The sequence below is a fragment of the Blennius ocellaris genome (assembly GCF_963422515.1).
Source record: "Blennius ocellaris genome assembly, chromosome: 17".
NCBI classification, from domain to species: Eukaryota; Metazoa; Chordata; class Actinopteri; order Blenniiformes; family Blenniidae; genus Blennius; species Blennius ocellaris.
This window is the reverse complement of record NC_137666.1, coordinates 22,936,024-22,961,604: the sequence shown is the minus strand read 5'-3', so window position 1 is coordinate 22,961,604 and position 25,581 is coordinate 22,936,024. Positions and strand designations below refer to the sequence as shown.

The following is a 25,581-nucleotide window of genomic DNA, read 5'->3' as shown; positions in this document are numbered from 1 at the left end:
TCACCCACTTTTGTCATTTTATTTCTTTTCTTCTTTTCCTGTGTATTGTATTTCGGAAACGGGAGCCATTTGAAAGAGTCTGGTGTATTATTGAAATGAAACAGATAAAATGGGCTCCATGCATATTATTCAGTGAAACTTCATGTTGGGTAGAAAATTGTGAATGCACAAAGAGAAAAGTGAAGAGTCTCCACTCTGAACGCTGTGTTGTTAAACCAGAGCGTTGTTCAGTCAAAATCAAAGACAACCAAACAACTAGATGCTGGAAAGAAAGGGAGCGCAGATGTGACGATTACCACGACCTTTCAACTCTGAATTCCATTCTCACTTTGATTCTTACTACAGTGTTTGCTCACAAACAGCAGGCGTGCTGATATTCTGTTTTCCAAATGAGACGCCAGCGGCCACGTGACCACTCTGGCACCCGGAGCCCCTCCATGTCCCGGCAAACAAGCCCAACCATGTAAACAAACACAGCGGACCACGTGAACCCATGAGCGCTCCGCCACAATGGTTTTCATGAGAATCGACGGTGCTGTGGAGAGCAGCGCAGTGGCGGCTCTGCTAAAAAGCTTCCAAATTAAAGTTCAGTGGGCCTGAAGACAGAACAGAGTGTCTCTGTGTGGCTGGAGAGCGCGTCGGAGCAGCCGGCACCAGACAGTCTCCTGGTTATACAAGTGGCTGCTGAGCGAGTCCCCGTCCAGCCCGGGACACAATGGACGCCTTATGGTGTGAGTCAGGCTCATGGGCGGTGGTCGGCGGCGGCGCCGCCCACCGGCCGGCCGCAGGACGGCGGCCGGCGAGGACCGACTGGAGGAGCGTTGACTGGTCACCTTCCGCCCCCCCCCCCCCCCCCGGAGACACACGTGGAGGTGGAAACACCCACACAGTCCCTGAGCGGTGAAATGAGTCCCACCACTGAGATTCTGGTTCAGAACCGCATGATTCAAAGTCCGTGGAACAGACTGTGTGTGTCTTCTGTGCTCTCATAACGCGATGATGCAGCAGCTTCACACTCGGCATCATCGACACTCTCGGACACGCTGAATGGACGCTGACGCACGCCAGTGAGAGTACAGGCCGACACTCATGCTCTCTTACATCACGGCGTCTACAAACTGTGAACTCCGCAGATTGGTGAAGAATATTGTGCCGATCCCACGGCGCTGCAGTGAAAACCTGCTCGACATTTGATTGTTTGGAAATGAGAAGTGAGACGTGGGTTAGTGAGAGCAAACCCTCCAAAACCTGTGAGCCACCTCACTGCCAAATGAGCCGGCCCTGCTCTGCTCACAGCTCACAGCTCCTCTCAAAGCCACTTTGTACGATTCCTATTGGACTTCAGGTGGCGTGTCAAAGGTTTTTGCTTCAGGAGACGATTTAAAACGACTCTGTCAAATTGTTAACTTGGAACTCAAGAGTGTCAACAAACGGTTCAAACAAAACTAATGATCTCTAAATCTGAATAAAAGCAAAATGATGATATTCGGCAACTGTAATTCCAATTCGCAGGAAGCAGTTCAGATAGAGGGTGTTGTTATAGAGCGTTGTTATAGAGCGTTGTGATAGAGCGTTGTTATAGAGTGTTGTTATAGAGTGTTGTTATAGAGCGTTGTTATAGAGCGTTGTTATAGAGCGTTGTTATAGAGCGTTATAGAGTGTTGTTATAGAGCGTTGTTATAGAGCGTTGTTATAGAGCGTTATAGAGCGTTGTTATAGAGCGTTGTTATAGAGCGTTGTTATAGAGCGTTGTTATAGAGCGTTATAGAGTGTTGTTATAGAGCGTTGTTATAGAGCGTTGTTATAGAGCGTTGTTATAGAGCGTTATAGAGTGTTGTTATAGAGCGTTGTTATAGAGCATTGTTATAGAGCGTTGTTATAGAGCGTTGTTATAGAGCGTTGTTATAGAGCGTTGTTATAGAGCGTTGTTATAGAGCGTTGTTATAGAGCGTTGTTATAGAGCATTGTTATAGTGTTGTTATAGAGCGTTGTTATAGAGTGTTGTTATAGAGCGTTGTTATAGAGCGTTGTTATAGAGCGTTGTTATAGAGTGTTGTTATAGAGCATTGTTATAGTGTTGTTATAGAGCGTTGTTATAGAGTGTTGTTATAGAGTGGGTGCATGGAATCACATTCCTTGGAGTTATTAGAGATGATAAAATTCCTTGGAAATCTCACATCAAATATATATCTACGGAAATCTCAAGAAACATTGCAATAATAGCAAAAGCAAAGCACATTATAAATATCAAAGTTTTACACACCGTATACTGTTCTCTGATTTTGCCCTATTTATATTATTGTACTGTGGCTTGGGGTAGTACTTATAAAAACACAGTAAAACCAATAGTAATGTTACAAAAAAGAGCTATTGGATTAATTCATAAAGGTTTCTGGACCACACTAACTCATTATTTTTTTAAATCAAAGATCATGAAGTTTAGTGACATTGTTGAGTTCCAAGCAGTACAGATGTTCTATAAAGTACAGATGTTCAATAAAGTACAGATGTTCTATAAAGCAGGTTACAGATTGTTACCGAGACAAATACAAAGAAGGTTCCAGATCGTACTGGTCGTTATGAAATACGTGATAAATTAAACTTTAGGACTCAGAAACACAGTAGAACCCTGAAAAGTTTTATCCCGACAGTTAAAGGTGTTCAACTGTGGAACAAATTGAAACGACGTCCAAACATCAACCTGGTCAAATATAAATACAAACAAAAGACTTTTGAAACATACAGAGAAGAAGAAATGCATTAGAGGGAGAAGTAGGGTCAACTTGTGTGTGTGTGTGTGTGTGTGTGTGTGTGTGTGTGTGCGTGTGTGTGTGTGTGTGTGTGTGTGTGTGTGTGTGTGTGTGTGTGTGTGTGTGTGTGTCGTAAGTTTGGTCCGTGTTGATATAGTGGTTTGAAATGTGGGAGGTTCTTTTTTGTTGATGTTTTGTTGTTGTTGACGTTTTGTTCCTTCTATTCTAGTGTGGAATGTACTTCTTGTTGCTCAGAGTTTGGGGGCGGAGCTCAGAAGCTTCTTGCTTCAGCCCACTGCTTTTGAGCAGAATGTGTACTGCTCAAATAAATAAAGAAATAAAGAAATAAACTATCGACATATAACAAGTCCAGCGAGCAGAATAACCAGTAAACATAGACAGTTAGCCCCCTCCATTCACAGCAAAGAAAACACAAGTACATCCTGGACATTTTAACGTAAAGTACACGTTTACAATATCTGTTGCGGAAAACCTGAAATGTTCTTCACAAAAAGCTTTCCCACAGTTCAGAACGCAGGAGGAGGAGCATGTGTTCACTATTCATACAACTGTGGTGCTGTAATGCTAACAAAGCAGCTCGCGTGACAGTTTCCACAAATTGCTCTCTGAAACGACTGTGACGCTTTATTGATGGCAGCAAGGTCACTAGTTGATTAGCAGACTCTTACATCACATTTGGCTGTGATGCTAATGCTACTTAGCTTGTAAGAGTGTAACAAGCTGCACCACTGAGCAGCACACAATGAGTTTTGCCGTCATGTGATTTAGATTTTAAAATCGCAGTTAAAACCTCTTTCTGACCCTTTTCTACTAAGCAGTGGGACATTAAAGGTCTTATTGGAAACTCTGGGTGACCCAGTTGTGGCCCACGTGTTTGGCCCCTCGGGGCCACATGCAGCCAATTTACACTCAAGAACATCGAGGAACATTCATTTAAAATAACATCCCCTCCTAATTGTCCCTTTGTCAGAGTAAGGATATGAAGAAAATGCCAAATTGGGACAAGTTGAAGCTCCGATAAGTGGAATTTAAACATAATAAAATGTGTTACGATGCCTCCTGGTGCAAATCAAGGTGAAACGTCTCAAAACCAAGTCCTTCATCTGACGGACTTTGTCAGAAACTGCTTCATGCTTTGTTAAAAGCTCAAAATGAGTTGAACACTTACGAGTCCTACATACTACAGCTCCTTTCTCACTTGATTTCTGCCAAAGCATGTGTGTCCACACATTTTGAGCTTGAGAGCAACTTTTAAGACGTCCAGATGGAAATGATTTCCAAACAATGACAAAATGAATGATTGTATACATTATCTACTTATTTATAGCTGCCAGATTAGGGTGATCATCATCATCATCATCATCATCATCTTCATAACAGTGAATGAGGAAACAGATTTGTGAAGATGAATCATTCTAAGTCCTCCTCTTGTGGAAAGCGGACTGGTCACTGTTCCACAGATGAAGCCGGGGCGTACAGACCTGCGATGATCTCCCTGAGTTTGGGATCCAGGTTGACGGTGCAGGGCAGGAACATCTCCACGTCCCTGGCTGTGAGGACGGGCGTCCGAGAGGAAAGGAAGACCTCGAAGCTCCTCACGTCCCCGTCGATCTCCAGCAGAGGCTCCACATCCTTAGTGGTGGGGATGTTCTTGGAGATCCTGCGAGAAAAACACAGAAAGAAACATGCAGAGTTTCAGCAGTCGTATCAGTTGGAGTTCACAGACTGTGGCCTGGAGTTCATAAACTCTGGCATCAACATGTTTGACCGCACGACGAACCAGAGGCAACGTCCATCAACTTCACTGGCATGTTGTGTTGTTTACAAGTCTTCTCCTGTCGCAGCTCCAAATGGAAATACTCTTTCAGAACCCCACAAACTGTTGTGTCACACACTTTTCACTACAACTGGTTTTCTGCTGCTTCGTCCCGTTAGTCTGGAGAGGAGCTGCACTTCAGAGCTCTGAGGTGTTGGGAGAGTTTTCAAAAGTTCGGAAGATTCTTGCAGATTGGCTGTCCTCCAACTCTCTCACTGCACATTTGAAGCTACAGTGACAGATGTTGTCACAATCGACCAACCTGCGGTCAAACAGCAGCCATGATCAGTGTCGCACACGTCTGGAAGAGCTCATTCAAATGGGAAATGGAGAAATGTAGCAGGACAGATATATTTAGAAAGAGGTTTCTATTTGGTGACGGACGGAGTGCAGGATCTGCATCTGCCTTATTGAAATACGGCACAAGTGTGTAAACATGTTCTTCAGTTCACGGAAGCAAACAACAAAGTGTTGCATTCTGATGAAAAAAGAAAAGAGGAAATAGCAAGCAGAACTGTTAAGATAGAAGAGATACGCCAACGGTCATCGTCATCATGAGAGCAGAGATAACTGGATTTAGAAAAGCCAAGATAGTGAAAGGGGGGGATGTTGGAGGAGAGATAGAGTGAGGGATGTTATCTTTTCTGAGCAGAGGAGGAAACCTGAGAAGATGACAATCAGGCTCATTTAGCAAGCAGCAGACGGAAGCGCTCTGGATCCACCGCCATGGTGAACATCATGTTGGTTATCTGAGCAAACATGTTTTCAGAAAGCACCACTAATGCGTCAGATCGCTTCTCCGGGCTCAAACAGAAGAAAACATAACCTTGTGCTTTATTAATAACGTGAAGATTTGAACAAATGATTGATTCAGTGCAGAGAAAATCCAAATCCTTGTTGTGTTTTAAAATATTTTTAAAAATCTCAGCGTGTAAATTGCCATTCTGAAATGCTGAAAATGAAGATGAATATTTAATGTAGGAAATCAGCTAAACAAGTTTGAAAAGGTACCAGTTTAACCGAGAAGGGCCAACGAGAGACCTGCTGCTGATACCATCATGCAGACTGGAAACCTACAACTCTGACTTACAACCGTTTGGCTCTGATCAGGTGAATGAAGACACTCCGGACATTTCTCACATTCTGCCTCCGTTTGTCTTCATCCAGTTCTCAGCTTTTTCACCTTCAGTCCAGTGACATGCACCTCTTCTCCCCTGGACGTACTGCAGTGATACTCCTGAGGTCTGCAGTCCGACCAGCACAACTTCTATCTCGTGTTCAAAACTAGACATAAAACACAGTTTTGGTCAAACCTTTTGAAACAGACGTTTTGGGCAGTGTGATCGTCTTTGAGAAGCTTCAGATGAACTTCATTTGTTGTTTCACTGGTCTTTTGCGTGTCCAGTCGTGGTGAAGAGCTGCAGCCTGGAGGGACTACAGACGGACGACTTGGGGGGGTTTTCTCTTTCTTTTCCCGTCGGACTGATCGAGTTTAGAGAAGGAACAGAGGTAGGTCTTCTTCAGACTTGATTGAATGACCGTTGCCACGACTGCCGTCGCAGAATGAGGGCTGCACCTGGCCGTGGCTGAACACGGGACTCTGTTCGCCCATAATCTGAATCATCACACACTTTAATGCACTCAGCCTTCCAGCTGATCTGACCCCTGTCAGCGCTCAGAACCCAGAACTTACAGGAAGTCCTTTTTTGGCTTTGAGTGTGAAAGTCCTGTCCAGACAGCTTCTGGTGGGTGAACAGGTAGGGGTCCTGTCTTGTGTTCAAGGACATTTTGACAGGACAGATGGCTGCTGATGGACACATCTGCTACTGCAGAGCTTGAACCCGTGACCTTGTGGTTACAGGATGTCTCAAACCTACAATCTGGCAACAAACCCTCGGATGATAGAGTTGTCCCAGAAACACTGTTTTCAAAGGCCTTGAATATAAGGTAATGACTTGTTTTTCCAATGCCACTATGGCCCGATGGAGCTTTATCAAATACTAACAAGAAATCTTCTGCTCAGTCTGATGAGACGTGATTGATCATCATTTTCTGTGTACATCACTGAATTCTGCTTCCACTGCACTTGGATGCTCTGCATGGCAACATGTTTGTCTAATCACTGCAGAGGCGACACTAGAATTACATCAAAGAAGATGTATGTATATATTAGCATCATATACTTAAGTGTGAATTTATCACGAGACATAATATTATTGAAGTAAAGAACAACAGTATGTCATCTTCATCCAATATCAAGCAGCGCAAATCTTAACTTAATCTTACTGCAGACGTCACTTCTCAGAACATCCCAGGTGGGTGGAAGCAACACACGAGGGCTGCAACTAACCATTATCTTAATAATCGATTAATTGGTCCATTAATTTTTCAATTAATCGGTTAAAAAAAAAAAACATTTCAAATTGTAGAACCAGTTGATATTGAACGAACCAAACATCAAATGTGTTGTGATTATTTAGAAGCACATAACTGAACCAATACAAAGATGTATACAATATTTCTACATATATGCACATGCACAAGATAATTATTAAATAAAATTTAATTTACTTCAGGGACCAATTTAACTTTTGAATATTGAAGTGCTCCTTCAGGAGTCAGTGCAAAACAATTAACTGTCATCAGCATAGAAATGTAATAAATATAATTTTTTAAACGTAAATCTGCAATAATGAGTCCAATTCAATACTTGTGGGGTTTTTTAGCACCCCAATAATATCAAGAGGGACACTTCACAAGGAATTATTGTACATGATCATACTTCAAGACGTTAATAATCCTACCTCATTGTCAAATTTAGGAGATCCAGTTAAACATGTCATTTTGTCTCCAAATACCGACTTTTGTTAAGAGTTTATTTGTCTTGTACAATTTGGTGATGTGTGGTTGTGCTGGTCCCAAATATACAGTGTCACGTGCAGTTTAAACACATCTGAATATAACAGTCAGAGACATCATGAAATACATAAAGGAAAAGGGAACTTTTCTTTTAGAAAAACAAGAGAATGAAAGGAAAGGAAATGAATGCACAATGTATGAAAGATGAGGTCAGCTGACTGTGGGTTGGTGACCTGAGCAGTTCAGAAAGTGACCCAGCACATTTCAGCCTTTAGTCATACTTGATCATCCTGATTGGTTATCTCTGGCTGGAGCTGCTACTTTCCCAGAGGCGAGGACGAGCCGGGCCGTCAGATGTCTCGGTGGCCGTTGGACAATGGGCCCATTGACAGCACGGCGCTCGTCGATACAGGCGCTTTGGTCCGGCGAGGCCGCTGGGAGCTCTGAGCTGATCCAAATGCTAATGCGTCCCAGCGCAGGCTTTCTTCTCCTCTCAACCTCCCACACACTGCAGCTGATGGCGGGCAGCGGAATTCATGGCTCTATCCCTTCTGCACCAAAGGCACTGGAAGTATGAATGTGGCACTTGACTTTGCTTCACAGCCAGCCTCTGTGCCTACGGACGACCGTCGCACGCCACAAAGAGGCGGCCGCTGCCAAACGCTTCCATAAAGGGGCTCAGAGACAGCGAGGGGCCTGTGCTCGCTGTGTTTGAGGAGCTCAAGAGTCTCAGTGTCAGACACTGTGGGACCGGGCGACAGCATGTGGGCGAAGAAGCTAACCAGGCCCGGGTCCGCCACATTCCTGTCCCGCGCGTGGAGGGGGACGGCGAGGACCTCTCTGGGACAACAGTGGACAGGCATGTTGGCGCGTGGACTCGCAGCATCAATACTGAGGGAGGTTGTTGTTACAGGGGAAGCCGCCAAGGCTTCCACCACCCAGACGCCAGGGGGGAGAGGAGGAATATGGTTTCACTTTAGACGACGCCATGTCTCCTGTCTGCTTCAAATACAGACCTATTTCCCTGATTTAAATCAAATGCCTCAAGTCCTGTGGACACCCGCTCTCTCTGTGCCCCCCCCCGCCCCAGTTTCTCTCTTTCTTGCCTCCTTGTCTTGGCAGTGCCAGCTGACAACTTGTGGTCGCATCTGCTTTTCATATACATTTGTGGCAAAGTTTAGTGCAGTAATTGAAGCTCTCTTGTACTAAGCTGGACCTGAGCATCCCAACGCAAACCACAGAGACAAGCAGGCTAATAGGAAACACACCAGGCTGATAAAAGCGAGAGCGAGCGGCCCCTCGGTGAGAAAGGCTCAGGACTCGGCGCTTCCCCGAAAAACTTGATTAAACTCATGTGCAGCAGCAAAAATTGAGCCTCCTCGTTCCAGACCCCAAAAACCTTACGTGAACCCTCCTCAGAGTAACTATAGCTGATTGCACAGGGAGAGGAGAGAATCCTCCAGCCACGGCAGAGCTGCTTCATTGTGACGCTAACTACGGCATGAACTCCTTAACCGTACGTGTCGCTATTTGATCGGCGGCGTGATGCTGAGCTACATTGCTGGACGGCGACAGTGAAGACAAATGTGCAGCAGCAGATTATACATCTGGAACAAGTCCGTCGTGGCACTGAAGTCCGTGCCGAGGGAGATGAATGTGACAAAGCTCGAGATCGTCCGGCTCAACCAGTAATCCTCGGTTTGACTGTGGAGGAAGCGGCGCATGCATCAGCAACCCGAGGAGGGGGGGAGGAGAGGACGCCAACGGCCACAGAGACACCGGAGAGCAAGAGGAGACAACGAGAGGACGGAGAGTGGATGACAGAACTAACGCTTCTCCTTTGCGATGTGCGTATCAGAGGTAAGGGAGCAGAGTTGTGCCTGATGAGGAACTCAGTGTAGAAAGAGACACAGCTGAAGATTCTGATTAGTAAATCCCTGAGCTGCAGAGTGGCTGGAAGCACAATCACATTCCAAATAAAAGAGGCTTTGAAAGCAAAGATGGGGGAGAAAAAGATTGTGTTGTGTCCTCTCAGGAAAGAAGGGAAAGATTGAATCTTCCATTTGCTGCTGCAGGAGTCATTAACGGCCATTTCTGTGAGGTTTGTACACAGCAGGGTCTGACCGCCGTCCACTGGTAAATGGCCAGGGTGTTCACAACTGTTCAGAGAGTGTGAGTGTGTGTGTGTGTGTGTGTGTGTGTGTGTGTGACTGGTGAATCTAACGGTCTGCTTAAAAGGTCAGCACCAACCCTTTTGCAACCCTGCGTTGCTATTTATAGCCCCCAGCAGCTCTTCCACAAAGAGCCGGTGAACAGGTCAGAGATCAGCGACAATGCTCAACGCTGCAGAAAAACCAAAGTATGGGGCAGCTGTCCGTTTCTCAGTCATCCACCTATTTCTTTTGTCGGCTGCTCGCAGGCAGGAGGACATGTTGAGTGTTGTGATCACGATATGACCTGCAAGATAAACGTCCCATTACGTACACCCTGTTAATGTTCTTGTGCTCTGGGAGGTGTAGCTCCCTCCATTAGCTCTTTTCTTACTCAGAATTCAAACCCGCTGTGGTTTCTGGTTGTTTTTACATGATTCTTGTGCTTCTATCTTCTTCCCTGTGGCCAGTCGGTATGAAATCAGTTTTGCAACAACGCAAGTTATCCTGGAAATGACAGATTCACAATGTGAAATCCTCAAGTCTGGTTCAATCTGCACAACAGACATGTCATCCAGATGATGATTTCATAAATTAACACGATTACACAGTGTATTTAAACATTCCACTTTAGAAGTTGTTTTTTAAAAGTGCAGTTTTCAGGGAATCCCACTGTGGTTTTCATGTACGTGAACAGTAGGAATGGTCTGGATTAATTGATATCTTGTGAACGGTGCCTCAATCATTTTACTTTTCCCTGGTCAGATGAGACATTCGGCTTTTCCACTTGAAAACATGATCTAAACAGACATTAGAGGTTGTCGACAGCTTCTTTCTCATAGTTTCATGGAAGGTGTGCGTCTCTTCCCTCGTCACAGAGCTCACTGACGGGTCGACAGTGACCTCGGACTGATCGGTCAAACATCACAGTTCAGCACAGTTCATGTACGTTGCAAATGTTGATATGGATCACAATGAAGTGGTGATGTATTGTACCGGCATGTTGGCCACTGACAGATGACTGACTGAATACCAGAGGAGGTTCAGTGGAGTGGAAAAGGATTTTATCGCACTTGAAACGATTACTTGTGCAAAAAGAGAGAACAGAGCAGCTCTCTTGTTTCAGGCCAATTAGACTAATCCTCCACCTCGGCTTCAGGCCGGGAGGAAAGAGCTTTGAGGATTTTCAAACAAAGAGCGCTGCGTAACGTCCCTCCGTCCTCCTGTGCTGACCCAAACACACAGTCCAAAGACTCACTCCCTCACTACCTCACTCACTCCCTCATTACCTCACTCCCTCACTACCTCACTCACTACCTCCCTACCTCACTCACTCCCTCATTACCTCACTCCCTCACTACCTCACTCACTACCTCACTACCTTCCCTCACTCACTACCTCACTCACTACCTCCCTACCTCACTCACTACCTCCCTCCCTACCTCACTCACTCACTCCCTACCTCACTCACTCACTCACTCACTACCTCCCTACCTACCTCACTCACTGCCTCACTCACTCACTACCTCACTCACTACCTCCCTACCTACCTCACTCACTCACTACCTCCATACCTACCTCACTCACTACCTCATTCACTCACTACCTCCATACCTACCTCCATACCTACCTCACTCACTCCCTCACTCACTCACTACCTCACTCACTCACTCCCTCCCTCCCTCCCTCACTCACTACCTCATCCCTCACTCACTCACTCACTCAGTCCCTCACTCACTCACTCACTCCCTCACTCCCTCCCTCCCTCCCTCACTCACTACCTCATCCCTCACTCACTCACTCACTCAGTCCCTCACTCACTCACTCCCTCACTCACTCCCTCACTCGCTCCCTCACCCACTCACCGACTCCTCTTGTGTCACCTGTGCACACTGACCAGCCTGCCTTTGTTATTCCAGTTTGTTTTCTATGTGAAGCAGCTCAGTAGGGGTTGGACATGGCGCTGGCGATGGCGATGGCGCTGGCTGTAGGTGATTCATGCTTTAGTCACCACCAACAAACACCTGAAGGAGCGACGAGCAACAATATAGAACCACATGACACATGCACACACTCGGCCATGTGCATGACTGTGTGGGTGTGGACCACCTGAATGCTCTCCACTGAGAAACACCTGAGACACTCTGCCATTCAAACCTTTCAGTTTGCAGCTTGAATCGAAGAAACCTTGGACACGACTCGAAGGTTGCTGTGTGCAGATTGCACGAGGAAAACTCAAGCTGGATCGCAGCCGACAATTTACGTGAGTCGACGTGATTGCGCAAGAATAAAATGCCACAAGCGTGCGCCGTCCAATCACGAAAAAAATGAACGGAGTCCTCACTCCTATCGTATTTATGTGTTTGGAGAAAAATACCCAACATCATCTGTTTGGCTTTGGCACCAGCGTGGTGCTGGTCAGTATGTTATTTCATACTGCTTTCCTATTGGTTGGTTAGTTACTGTAGCTCGCAGCAGCAACCCAACCAACCTTCTGAGAGTCAGAATTGCATCACCTGTTGTCTTTCGTCACAAGACGAGGATAACGGCCGTCGTTCGACATCGACACCATTTAGAGCCAAGACCAACGCCACCATTCTCTCACGATTGTTATGGTTCTTCTGGGACGGCAGAGGATCACAGTGTCGTGGGCGAAACACAGCAATGATGAAGTAATCAGGCATTAAACCTGCTGCTGATATTTGGTCACATCCTTGTTGTCATTTACAAAATCCAGTACATGGAGGCTTTCCCTCCGAGAGCGAAGAGAAGGAAGAGAAACAGTTTGAGCTCCTTCAGATTAGCTCAAGTGTCCAGGATACGAGAGGATTTCATCAGAACAATAAGTTCTGTGAAAAGGGAATAAAGGCTTTTTTTTACTGAAGGCAGAAGAAGTTCAGAAAGCTTCATTATAAGAGAAGAAAAGGATCTCAGCATTTTTTTGTGTCCAGATATTTAAGAGCTTATTAAAGAACTTTACATAAAGAGAATAGCTCACATACGCATTGGAATGGCGCCTTTATCCCGACACATAATTGCAACCAAATTACAATAATTGTGCCAATTAAAGTAATCCTGAATGAAGAGAGTGTCATCTTAATGTTTCAGTACTTGAGATAAGAGTCTCTCTAATTAGCAGTGAATTGCAGGGCTACATATTCATTCAGACTGTGATTAGTGAGAGAAAAGAAGTTCTGAAGTGTCCAAGAAGTGGGAGCTGAGTCGAGGCTCAGAGAGGGATTGTTTGGAAGAAGAAAGCAGGGTCAGGCCACAAACCACAGGAAACACTCCGGCACAGCGATATGGTGGGCCAGCATGACGCATCAATATTGATGTTTTTATGTACGGAACAACATCTGTGTGTAATGAGGTTGGTGCTCTGGCAAATCTCCACACCTCCATCAAAACCTTTACATGCACAATGAAATGTGGATGTCTTTGCTGGGACGTGTGTGCATGAAGGGACCTGCCATTTCTTTTCAAAGAGCTCCAACACATGTTACAGAAAACTGATCGAACCTCTGAACAACATGAACATCTGCAGCAGACCGAGAGAAAGAACTGAGATACGGCATAGATTTGACGATCCTTTGGGATTTGTACTTTGAAATAACAGCATTCTATACCTTGATCCGAGTGGTCATCAAATATGAAACATAAAGCCGGAATGTACAGATTTCTATATGATACATACACACAACCTTCCACACGTGCACAAATAACGATCCCCCATTACAGGCTCACACCTCAAAGCGTTACAATTCTGCGTGGCGAGTGTTCTGCTGCAGCTTTCTGCTTCCTGCGCTGTGTGAAGGTGTGTGCATGTGTGGGTTTGTTGAACACAGCCTGTATCTCAGGCTCTGATTAATTACACCAACTCTCAGAGGAGCTGGGGTTAACATATGTTCTGCACTGGTGTGAGAGCATGCTCTGTGTGTGTGTGTGTGTGTGTGTGTGTGTGTGTGTGTGTGTGTGTGTGTGTGTGTGTGTGTGTGTGTGTGTGTGTGTGTGTGTGTGTGTGTGTGTGTGTGTGTGTGTGTGTGTGTGTGTGTGTGTGTGTGTGTGTGTGTCATTTGTATCTGTTTTGAAGTGTGTGCATGCATATGTTGGACTGAAAAGGCTATTTCAGTTACAACATGCAGACATTGCTACAAACCGTGTGTGTGTGTGTGTGTGTGTGTGTGTGTGTGTGTGTGTGTGTGTGTGTGTGTGTGTGTGTGTGTGTGTGTGTGTGTGTGTGTGTGATGAACAGGAGATTCAGGTGCAGCCCTCCGGAGTGCAGCAGGCCTCCTGGCACAGGCAGGGCACCAGATGTCAGAGCGGAGCAGGAACCTACTCAGTGGTCCAGTCACACTTTAACTTTCTTTTTTCCCCCTTTGCACTGAGAAGTGGATCTGGTGCGTCCAGGAATAAACTCTCTGAGGGCTCGACTGATCCCGCCCTCATGCATCATTAGGTCCAAATATGTTGACCCTGCAACCAAAGCAACTGCAGTTTCTGACAAGAAGCTTTTCAGTGATTCGTCACTTCAGCAGTGCAGAAACATGCAGAGGCTGAACACGCACGCGCACGCACGCACGCACGCACGCACGCACACACCACCCTGGCTGCTGTGTGTTCACTTCATTCTACGATCAGTGATTTCCACCACTGTTACAGAATGTGAAACTATCAGACTTTACTTATTCATTAAAAGAAAAATGTATTATTTGCATTGTGCCACTTTAGTTGGGCGTGGAAATAACATACACAACTTTTAACCGTACTTCTTCACAAAAGTACCTGCTGCAGAGAAGAAGCCTGAGCAGCAGACTGCAGCGATGCTCCCAACCAAGACAGCATTAGCATTAGCATTAGCATTAGCATGCAGCGTGAACGTGGCACGAATCCCTGTTGAGTCAATCGTACTAGATTTTGTAAAAAAAAAAAAAAAAAATGCTGTGAAACGTTCCAGATATAACTCATATTTGTTTGGAAGAAAACTTGGAGACTCTTGGTATTTGCAGTGTTTTTCTTGTTCAAACATTTCGAATGTTTAGGATGAACTTGGTATCTGTTCTCTAACTGTTACTAAGGCGACGGTGAAACGAGGCGTCGTACCAACGGAAGCCCCACATTCTGAACCCACAGTCATTCCAAGTAATCCTGAACAACACCGAGTCCTGAGATCCTCAATTCACAAAATAACAGCCTGGATTCCTTCATGTGAGACTAAAGAAAGTGTATTTTATCACATGGTGTTATTTGAAACGGGAGGTTCAGTCCTCTACTTCATCTGTGTGACATGATCATGGTAAAGAACCTAAAGTATACAGTGAGATTAGAGAAACCGTTTTCACATGAAGAGGCTGTGAAGCAAAAAGAGAAACCAACCAAGAGAAGAGTTCTTCTTGTTCCTCTTCTGTTCATGTCGACAGGCTCAGAATGTGAACGACGTTAATGTGCAATGCAGGAAACAGGTTTCAACACTTAAAATACTGGCTGCTACATGTTGTTCTTTGCTTCAGATAAAAAAATTGAAATATAGGAAACAAAAATGCTTTATGTACCAAATATGGTACAAATTGAAACTTACTGAAAGTAAAGTTGGGGGGGGGGGGGGGGGTCAATAAGGTCAAAAACAAAAATATACGTTTTTGGAAAATATTTCATGGTTCAGACTTTGAAGGTTTTAAACCTGAGCTGATTTTAGTTCCACGTGTCACTTCAGGTGTCCTTTACCGTAGAAACCACTTTCCACCTACACACTGTATGCTCTCCGTCAGTTTCTAGTGACGACAGGCTGAAACCCGAGGATTACTCATATTCTATTAACAAGGATAAACCACTCTTTTTTAAACTTGCGTCAAATATTATTACAAAGCTATTTATGTAAACATTGTTCACCCTAGTGGCTCTCTGAAGCTCTAAAGAAGCTGCTGTTTCTGTTTTTGAACCAACTTTCACTTACTTGAAAAATTTACTGATTGCTTGAATAAATGAGGTTCTTGATATTAAAAAACAAACAAACAAAACAAAACGTTCTCTACCTGCAGTCTTCCATAAGAGGACAGTTCAATTCAATGGGGAGAAACAGAGTTCCTCTTTTCTTAGTTCTTTAATTGCATTAAAGCTAAACAAGAAGGCCGTTGCTGGGCTAATCCCCCGCCGGAGGGCTTTCTATTTTCTCACAAAGCCAGCTCTAAGGCAGCACACTTGGTACACTAGAGGGTGTTCCATGGGTCCTAGTAGATCATTATGTAGAATCTGAAAGGTCTTCTTCATAAGCTATGTCAAAATACGTCTCCAGAGCCCAAAAGGTGTTTTTATGCACTTAGTGACCCTGTGACCTGATATGCAAATGAGGTCCTGGTCACCATGGTGCCCCTTCTCCCCAGGTGGAGTGTCCATGTGTGAAGTTTGGTGACTGTGGGCCCAGGAACTGCTGAGAAATGAGGAGAAATGTTTATATGAAAATACATGTATTGTGCAACCATGACGAGCAAACTTCAGACCCTACCAATCTTCAAGGTCAAGGTCAAGGTCAGGTCACTTGGTGTACTGGAGGTTATCCCTGGAGTGTGTATCATGTGTGTATAACATTTCAGAGCCCTAGCTCAAAAACCTAGGCCTCCAGAGCCCAAAATGTGTTTTTAAGCACTTCGTGACCCTGTGACCTACTTAATATGCAAATTAGGTCAAGGTCACCATAGTATCCCTTCCCCCTCTGAGATGTATCCACATGTGAAGTTTGGTCACTGTGGGCCCAGGGGTTGCCGAGATATAGGTAGAAACGTTTGAACGTACGGACGTACGGAGACTGTTTCAAGATCCCCCTTCGGGGCCTATCAGCCACGGCGGGGGATGATAAACTACAGAATTAGCTCACAGCCCCACTAAATATAAAGCTCAAAGCAGTTCATCTGCCAAGTGCCTGCTGATCATAAGAAAGTAAAGTCAGCAAAGAGTTTAAACAAAACTCAAACTGATCGTTATCGCTAAAAGACGCAGCTGCAATTTGAGTTCAGAATCTTTGGAGCAAGTCATCAAACCTTGAAATTGAATGACGTCCCGTACCTGCAGTTGCTCAGTCATTTAAAGTTGCTCTGCAGAAGAGTCTCAATTAAATGTGAAAAAGTAATGTAATGGCTGTGAAAAACATCAAGGGAATAAACATACAATGTGCAATAAGAGCGCTTGGAAATGCTGCTTTCAGGCAATAACCATGAAGTGAAAGAAGAGCCAGGTTAGCTCCAGTCGTTAAGCCTGTAATGGCAGTGAAAGTGAGGAACTGCAGAAACCCAAGAAGAAGGGAAGAGGAAACGATCGTCACAAGGCTGCAGGCTCCAAATCCAATTTGCTGGTGATCAAGAAAACAACGCTGCAAAGATGGATCTGACTTTGTTAATTGGACGGCGACAAATAAGAGTGTTGGTCCAGAGCACTTCTTGTTTTTGTTTTCTCAACAGTTCCAGTGTGTGTGTGTGTGTGTGTGTGTGTGTGTGTGTGTGTGTGTGAGCGCACACAGGGCCATCTTTGTTGCAGATTCCTTTGGCTTTGCCGTCCTGCATTAGTCTGGCCGGCCCCAGGTCTTAGCAGTGATGATAAAAATCAGTGAGGTTATTAACCGATTACACATTCTCCATCAGATTAGGGCGGCTGTGCTACTTGGTCCTCGCTGTGGGAATTAGCTCCACTCTGCTCTTCACGCCACGTCCTACAATGACTCTTCACAGCTTCATGGTCCTGTTCCTGCCAAGCAAGCTGCTAAAAATGGTTTTATTCAGCAGCCGATGTGTTTGTGTGCGACAGGACGAAAGGCCGTTACCATTTTCTCTCCGTTCTGTGCGTTCAGGTAGAAGGTGCAGAGAGGAAACCTGCTCAGTCTTCACAGAGCCTTTGGAGACGACTTATGGTAGAGAAAAGAACATTGAATTCATGGGCAACAGCTCTGGTGGACAGTCCTGCAGTCAGCAGGCCGCCTGGACGCTCCCTCAAAACAACACAAAGAAACCCGTGGCAGTGTGCTGTGTGATCGAACTGCACACTTCAGAGTGGCCTTTTATTGGTCACCCTGAGGCACACCTGGTCAATAATCATGCTGCTGAATCAGCGTCTCGATATGCCTCACCTGTGAGGTGAAGGAGAAGTGCTCACTATTCACATTTGTCAACAATATGTGAGAAAAATGTTTTAGGTCTTTGAGTTCAGCTCATAAAAAAATGGAAGCGAAAACAAAAGTGTTGCGTTTATATTTGTGTTCAGTACAAGTCAAGTGTTTGGAACCTGCAGCTCTGCAGCCATGCGGCTCCGCAGCTCCTCTGCAGACGCTCCATGCAGCACAATACAGTTCACAATGCCTAATCTCACAGCTGAAGGTTTCACATCATCCATTTAAAGTAAAGAAAGATTGTTGATCCAGTCAAATGTGTCTCCTCCCACTTCTTTCATTTCAGCTGAGAAATGTTGAGTTTTCCTCAGCCTCCTCTTGGTAAGATAACCAGGATTGAATCCAAATAAAGAAAAGTCTCAGAGGAAAATAGAGTTTCGCCCATCTGGTTTCACTGACATCCTGCTGCTTTCCCAGTATTTTTGACATGTGCACACAAACTACTGAAACAATTAAGATGGATGAATGCCTATAACAGACAAAACCACCTCCAACAGTAAATTAGCTAAAAACACCTTAAAAAGGTGAAACAGCGACATAAAAAAGCTCAAAATTGCAAACATGTTAACAATATCTGGAATACCCACAAAAATAACTCAAAACAGCCGAAACGATTAAAAAGGTTTAAAAATAATTTTTTTTAAATTCAAAAAAGATAAATCATTAAAATCTGAAAAAATTTGATAAAACAGTGAAACTAAATCTGCAAACTTAAGCTAAAAATTCTTAAATAAAGAAAAAAAAACTGTCCAAACAGCTGAAAAGAGCTGAAATTAAAAAAAAAAATCTTATAAAATTGAGTAAACAAATGTAAAAAGGCTGAAATGTAATTAAATGTCCACCATTTGACATCGTTTATGTGATTAATGAGTACTTCTGTCCCACAATACAATAGGTTTCTTACAAAGTAGCACATTAAATTTTTTTTGATGCCAGTTGCAGGAAGTTACTGAGCATGAACAGGGATTAGAACATGATTTGCTGGAAAATTTGATGTAACCTTTCGCTTTCCTTCCATTTACAATCGTTAAATCTAAAATCATACGCAGGATAAAGAGGTAGAAGGAGCTCACGCACAGATAGAAATCTGTGTTATTGTTTGTTTTTTTAAGTCACAGATAAAATATATTTAGCTCCAGGCACAGATGGATTGTGGTCTCCTGTAGTTTAATATCTGAAATAAAGGAAGCAGTGGAGGAAGAGGAGGAGGAGGAGGAGGAGGAGGAGGAGCTGCCTTGTGACTGAGATGCAGGGCGACAGTTGACCTATAAGGGGCTGACTCACCCCCACGTTCACTTCACCACTAATATATTCACTTAGTAATGCTCAGGGGGCTGCAGCTCTGCTGGGGAGGGAGGAAAGGCTGCACACACTCATCCAAAGATAAAGAAAGACAGAAATGAAAAGGCAAATTAAAAAAGAGAAGAGGAATTGTGTTTAGTTCAGGGACATATTCAGTCTGCAGCGAAGTGAAAGTGGGCCGGGAATCGTCAAGAGTTAGAAATATTGGGACTTGAACCAATATTGTATCGTGAATGATGATCTGCACTCTGATATCACAAACATTATTCTCCCCACATCCATCAGGAACAGTTCGACTGCAGCTGAATAAAGGAAACACGGCAGTTTAGAAGTCACTTTGGGTGATAAAGCAAATGCTAATGCAGAAAAAGCAAAAAAAAAAAAACAACAAACCACTTTAAAATATAACCATTTATCTTTTCACATAACCTAAACAAACGGTACATTTCAAATAAAAAGAAATATAATTTCCAGTGTTGGGCCCTCGCCCTCCATTGATCACTCCTTCCTGACAAAAGGAGGAGGGACCACGCTTTCTTTGAGGACAAAGAAACATCTGGTGACCAGAAATGCCCCCCCCCCAGCAGGGGGTGCCCCACAACCCCCCAATGAGCTGCACCACTGCACTTCAACAGCAGGGGGCTCCACCGAGTCCGTCCCCCCCAGAGGAACGGAAGGCAGACAGTTTGGTCAAGACACCGGCCAACGCAGCAGGACACCCAACACCAAGCCCAGGTACAACATCTGCCCCCCCCCCCACACCTCCAAGACAGATGTGCATCGATGAAGACATTCGTAAGGAGACACAAGGACTAGTGTGTTGTCCCACGAGGACCGGGACAGAACTTTAACTTGCTGGCCAAGAGGAAATCTACTTTTCTTTCTCTTCTTCCACTGGATCTCGGAGCTGCACTCCCTTGTCTGCCAACCTGAACCTCGCTTCTTCACACCCGGCAAGAAGCGCCGCATCGCCCATATGATTATTTGCAGACTTCCCCGTGTTTGCGCGCCACAAGACACAACTCGGGTTTTCTTTCTCTGGGACACCGGAGACACGCCCCTGGCTGCAAAGCAACAGATGTTCCCCGGCCAGGAAACACGTTTCACCTTCGTCCAACCAAGTAAGACGCCTCGTGTCTGGGCAGGAAACTAGATGTGACGTTCAAGTCCCATATTCTACTAAATGGACTTTTCTGGTCTTTAAACATGATAAAAGTTCTATTTGGGGTTCAGATAATCCCCAAAGTGTATTTTTCATTGATTCCCTCCAGCTTGAGTTCACAGTGATGTTTCTCTGTTCTACCTGGTGGGGGAGCTCAACACCTTGATTCTATTTGATGACGTCACAGAGCCGGAGAAGCCCCGCCTCCAGGAAGATTGACATGAGGAGAAACCAAAACAAGACACGCCCACCAATGTGCCAAGGAGCCTCGTCTCTGCTCTCTCAGTCTCTGCAGGGCGAGCGAGGCGTGCAGCCAGTGACATCATCACGCTATCCCAGAAAAAGCCAGCAGAAATGCTTGAGTTGGCATGTGGGTCACTGCACTCTCTGTGTAGCGCCACCCGATGGATGCATCGAGTCACTGCATCACCTGCCGTCCTCTCGTGCAGTCTTTCAACCATTGCGTCAGGTGAGCCGTACGAAATGATCCAATTTCACATTTTTTTTCTAGAAAAACATTTGCTCTCAGTGTGTTGCAGAGTAATCCTGTATAAATACTCTTCACCACTAGAGGGCAGCACAGAACTTTGCCGGTGAAATGTAAAGTGACAGACGTCAGTGTGGTTCATCTCCACCTCCTGCTACCATCTTGTATCAAAGTACTGTGTCAGTGACAGTGATGGAGAAGTTTTAGAAAACCAGGATCTCAGCTCTTCATCCATCAGGTCCAGGTTTCACACTGACGGAGTCACTATTAAAAAAAAGTCCTTGCTTTCTGGATTTACTGGATTCCTGTTGATAAAACTTTGATGAGAAAGACTTTATATTGTTAATAGAGGCTACAGAGTTTAACATATTCGGGTTGTGGTGTGACTCCAGATATTTCCAAGCAAAAAAGTGTGTCTCGGCTCAGAGAGGTTGGAAAACACTGATCTAGTGGCCATGTCTCGTTGCACTGCCCCCTGGTGGACACATCAAGTCCTCCTCCTGTGCCCCCTTGTGGCTGTCGCAGTCATTACACTGACCCCGAACTCTCTGTAGTAAAGCCAGACTGACGTTTTGGTAATGAGCTATTTCCAGATTCTCTGTGGTGCCCTTTTTATTATTAACGAATAAATGTATTCAAATAAATAATATTTTACTAATTAATTATTTGGGATCATTTCTTAACATTAAGTAACTAATCAATTACTTTAGTAGTTGTTAAGGAGTAAATGACAGTTTACTTCTATTAATAATTAAAATGTTTCATAAATGAATTCCAGTGATTAATTATTTTCAGTAATCTATTACTTACAGTAATGTAATGCTAATAACCAACCATAAATCCCAATGCCAGAATATGTTCTTCTACAAGACAAACGTGTGAAATCTCCAGGTCGTCCATTTCATTTTCTTTTTTATAGTCTTCAAAACTACAACAAATGAGGTCCTTTTGGAGACGGAGTTGAAAGATAACAGCATGTACGTGTTCATCAATTCCCCCACGACATTTCTCTGATGTCAACGCTGCCTTGCTAACGTAAAGTAGCTCTTCCTGCTGCGCCACTAAAACTGTCCAGTCCTTTGTCATCCTGCAGGCCGTTTTCAGCCGCTTTCAGACGCTTTCAGACACTTTTAGACGTTTTCAGACGCTTTCAGACGTTTTCAGACGCTTTCAGACACTTTTAGACGTTTTCAGACGCTTTCAGACGCTTTCAGCCGTTTTCAGACGCTTTCAGCCGTTTTCAGACGTTTGCAGCCGTTTTCAGACGTTTTCAGACGCTCTCAGATGTTTTCAGATGTTTGCAGCTGTTTTCAGACGCTTTCAGCCGTTTTCAGACGTTTTCAGACGCTCTCAGACGTTTTCAGACGTTTTCAGACGCTCTCAGACGTTTTCAGACGTTTTCAGCCGTTTTCAGACGTTTTCAGATGTTTTCAGCCGTTTGCAGCCGCTTTCAGCTGTTTTCAGACGTTTTCAGATGTTTTCAGCCGTTTGCAGCCGTTTTCAGCTGTTTTCAGATGTTTTCAGATGTTTTCAGCCGTTTGCAGCCGTTTTCAGCTGTTTTCAGATGTTTTCAGACGTTTTCAGATGTTTTCAGCCGTTTTCAGCCGTTTGCAGCCGCTTTCAGCTGTTTTCAGACGTTTTCAGACGTTTTCAGCCGTTTTCAGACGCTTTCAGCTGTTTTCAGATGTTTTCAGATGTTTTCAGATGTTTTCAGCCGCTTTCAGCTGCTTTCAGCCTCGAAGCTACACAATGAGACGTGAGCAAAGCGGCTGTGAGAGCTGGTGAGGTTATCAGAGGCTGAAGGAGGAAGACAGAACGAGTGGACCCGGACAGGAAGGACATGAGAAGAAAGAGGAAAAATGAAGCAGAAAAAGACACACAGATGCCGGAGTCTTATCAGCAGGAGATGTGTGCAGGAGATAAGGCCTCCGGCCTGCTGTTCAGCCTGATGGAGGCTTCCTGTCATCATCACTTAGCCTGCTTCTTCCACCGCCAGCGCTCAGGACGACGGCGCTGACGACGCAGACGAGCAGCGACAGCAGCCTTTGCTCAGAACACAAGATGGCGGCTGTATTAAACCTAATGAGTACCAAGGTATGACCCTTTACTGAGAAGGTCAACGGTCAAGGACAGGTTTTATTGACAGTCAGTAGACCAAGGTCTCTCGGTTGTTTACCCACAATGTTATTATAGGAGGACGAGCCGTTCAATCCTGGTGTTGTCGAGTGTTGTGATATGAGAAAGACACACAAATGCTCTTTTTCCCAATTTCATCCAGATACATTTTTTTGCTCTCTTTCTCACCACACGCAGTGTTTCAGAATCGGAGCAGTTTTTAATCCTTTCTTCTTGATTTGTATGTGTTTATGAAAGATAAAGGTTGTTATATCAACCTCAGAAAGCAGAACGTCGCCTGATCACAGTCCCGTCAGTCTTCTAGAACATCAGGTGACAAATGGTATCGGCCGCTGCTTTACTACACAAGTGCAGTACTCCAGAGAAAAGTGGAGGAAATATTAATATCCTATCAAAGGCAAACAGGAAAAAGCTAGTGTAATGAAGCAGAAGTTGGGGGTTGGAGCACTGCCCCCCCCCCCCCCCCCCCCCCCAGTCTGGCTCGCTGACAGTAACGGTCTGTGACACTTCCCTGCCGCGGGAGTCGTGGGCGCTAGTGTATTGTGACAGAGTGCAACCTTTAAAGGCCAGCGACTGAACAACAGCACCCAGACCGACCGGGCTGCCTGAGCCGGCCCCCTGCTGCCTCCACCGGGGGGGGGGGGTAGGCCTCGCCACGTGTGTGACCTCAACACACACACACACACACACACACTCGTCCTTCCGTCCCGTTGTGAAGGAAGGTGTCTCTCAGAGAATCTCGTCGTGCTCCAGAAGTCCAGGCAATAATTCAGTCATCACACTCTTTGTACACGATAATCAATTATAAAATCTGTCTGTCATTCGCCAATTAGTGTGCAGCTCACAGCCAAAGGCTGGACACGTGCTCTCGCGATGCCCCCAGATGGAAACCTCAATCCTCTACTGCCACCTGCTGGCTCAGATCGCTCATGCTCACATTCTCCCAGAACAATAAACGCTTTTGTTTTTTGTTTTTTTTATTGCTTCCATTTCTGTAACGTTGTTCTGGCGTGTTGGTCTCTTTGGGGGAGATTTGATGGCTTCCTAACAGAAGCTGGGCCATTTGGCCTGGTCGTCATCAAGATAAGTCAAATGACGGTAATGTGTGTCCAGCCTGCCAGGCCTGGCCTTATGTTTGACCAGGAATCAGAAACAAGCCAGGAAAAGAAAAGTAGAGAGGAATGAAGTAGAGTTGATGTGATGTGGTGGACCAGGCCCTGTACCTCTCATAGATGGTCTTCAGAGGGAGCTGGTCCGACACCCCGTCCGCCTCCTCCAGGAACAGGATGATCCAGGACGTCCTGTAAGGCCACTGCTCAGTCAGGTTGATCCAGGACGCCAGCCGGTCCCAGTTGAAGAGGATTTGATTGGCTCGGAGCAGACGGCCTATCAGGGACAGAGACGGAAGCCTGGTTGGTTTCTTTTTTGAATATTCAGCCTGGATATTTAAACTTCTCACAGCCAGGAGGACCTGGGCCACGTCATGTCAGCTCCCTCAGGTTCTTGTTGTTCCTCCACCCTCAGCAGTGTTTCTCCGCACAGCAGGGGGTCAAACTCATTTCAGGTGAGGGGCCACATCAACCTAACCTGACCTCTGGAGGCCAACGTATTAAACTGCAGATATGGACAAATGTCAAAGTCTTTCCTTCTCTTGATTCTTTTGTAACTGCAAGGATTTGCCAGTCTATTCTGAAATATACATATTAAACGAAATTAGATATATTTGCAAATATTTGCATTCACTGTCACTGTCTATTTATTATCCCCCGCCGTAGCCGATAGGCCCCGAAGGGGGATCTTGAAACAGTCTCCGTACGTCCATACGTCCGTCCGTTCGAACGTTTCTCCCTATATCTCGGCAACCCCTGGGCCCACAGTGACCAAACTTCTCATGTGGATACATCTCAGAGGGGGAAGGGATACTATGGTGACCTTGACCTAATTTGCATATTAAGTAGGTCACAGGGTCACGAAGTGCTTAAAAACACATTTTGGGCTCTGGAGGCCTAGGTTTTTGAGCTAGGGCTCTGAAATGTTATACACACCTACTAGTACTCTGGGGACACCCTCCAGCATACCAAGTGACCTGACCTTGACCTTGACCTTGAAGATTGGTAGGGTCTGAAGTTTGCTCGTCATGGTTGCAAAATACATGTATTTTCATATAAACATTTCTCCTCATTTCTCAGCAGTTCCTGGGCCCACAGTCACCAAACTTCACACATGGACACTCCACCTGGGGAGAAGGGGCAACATGGTGACCATGACCTCATTTGCATATCAGGTCACAGGGTCACTAAGTGAATAAAAACACCTTTTGGGCTCTGGAGACGTATTTTGACATAGCTTATGAAGAAGACCTTTCAGATTCTACATAATGATCTACTAGGACCCATGGAACACCCTCTAGTGTACCAAGTGTGCTGCCTTAGAGCTGCTTTGTGAGAAAATATAAAGCCCTCCGGCGGGGGATTAGCCGAGCAACGGCCTTCTTGTTCTATTTATACCCATACTTGTCACTTTACTGTTTCTATGATTATATGTTGTATATATTTTTTTTAATTTTTAAATTGTTAGTTTTAATATTATTGTTACATGCTCTTTGCACTGTGGGTCCGAGAGCACTGACATTTCATCTGTGCTGTACGTCATGCAAATTAGCACACTGGACAATAAAGCTGACTTTGACTTTGACTTTGACTTTGGATTAAAACAAGTTGTCATCATCTGGAAATTGTTTTGAGTTCAC

General features: G+C 45.0%; 1 protein-coding gene across 1 annotated transcript in view; it reads right to left on the bottom strand.

Moving 5' to 3' along the window:
• kidins220a (kinase D-interacting substrate 220a) overlaps positions 1-25,581 on the bottom strand; it is an 89,907-nt gene that overhangs the window by 18,953 nt on the left and 45,373 nt on the right. The window contains 2 exon segments of the mRNA XM_080513345.1: positions 4,253-4,431; positions 24,056-24,218. Coding sequence (XP_080369471.1) covers positions 4,253-4,431; positions 24,056-24,218 — 342 coding nt within the window.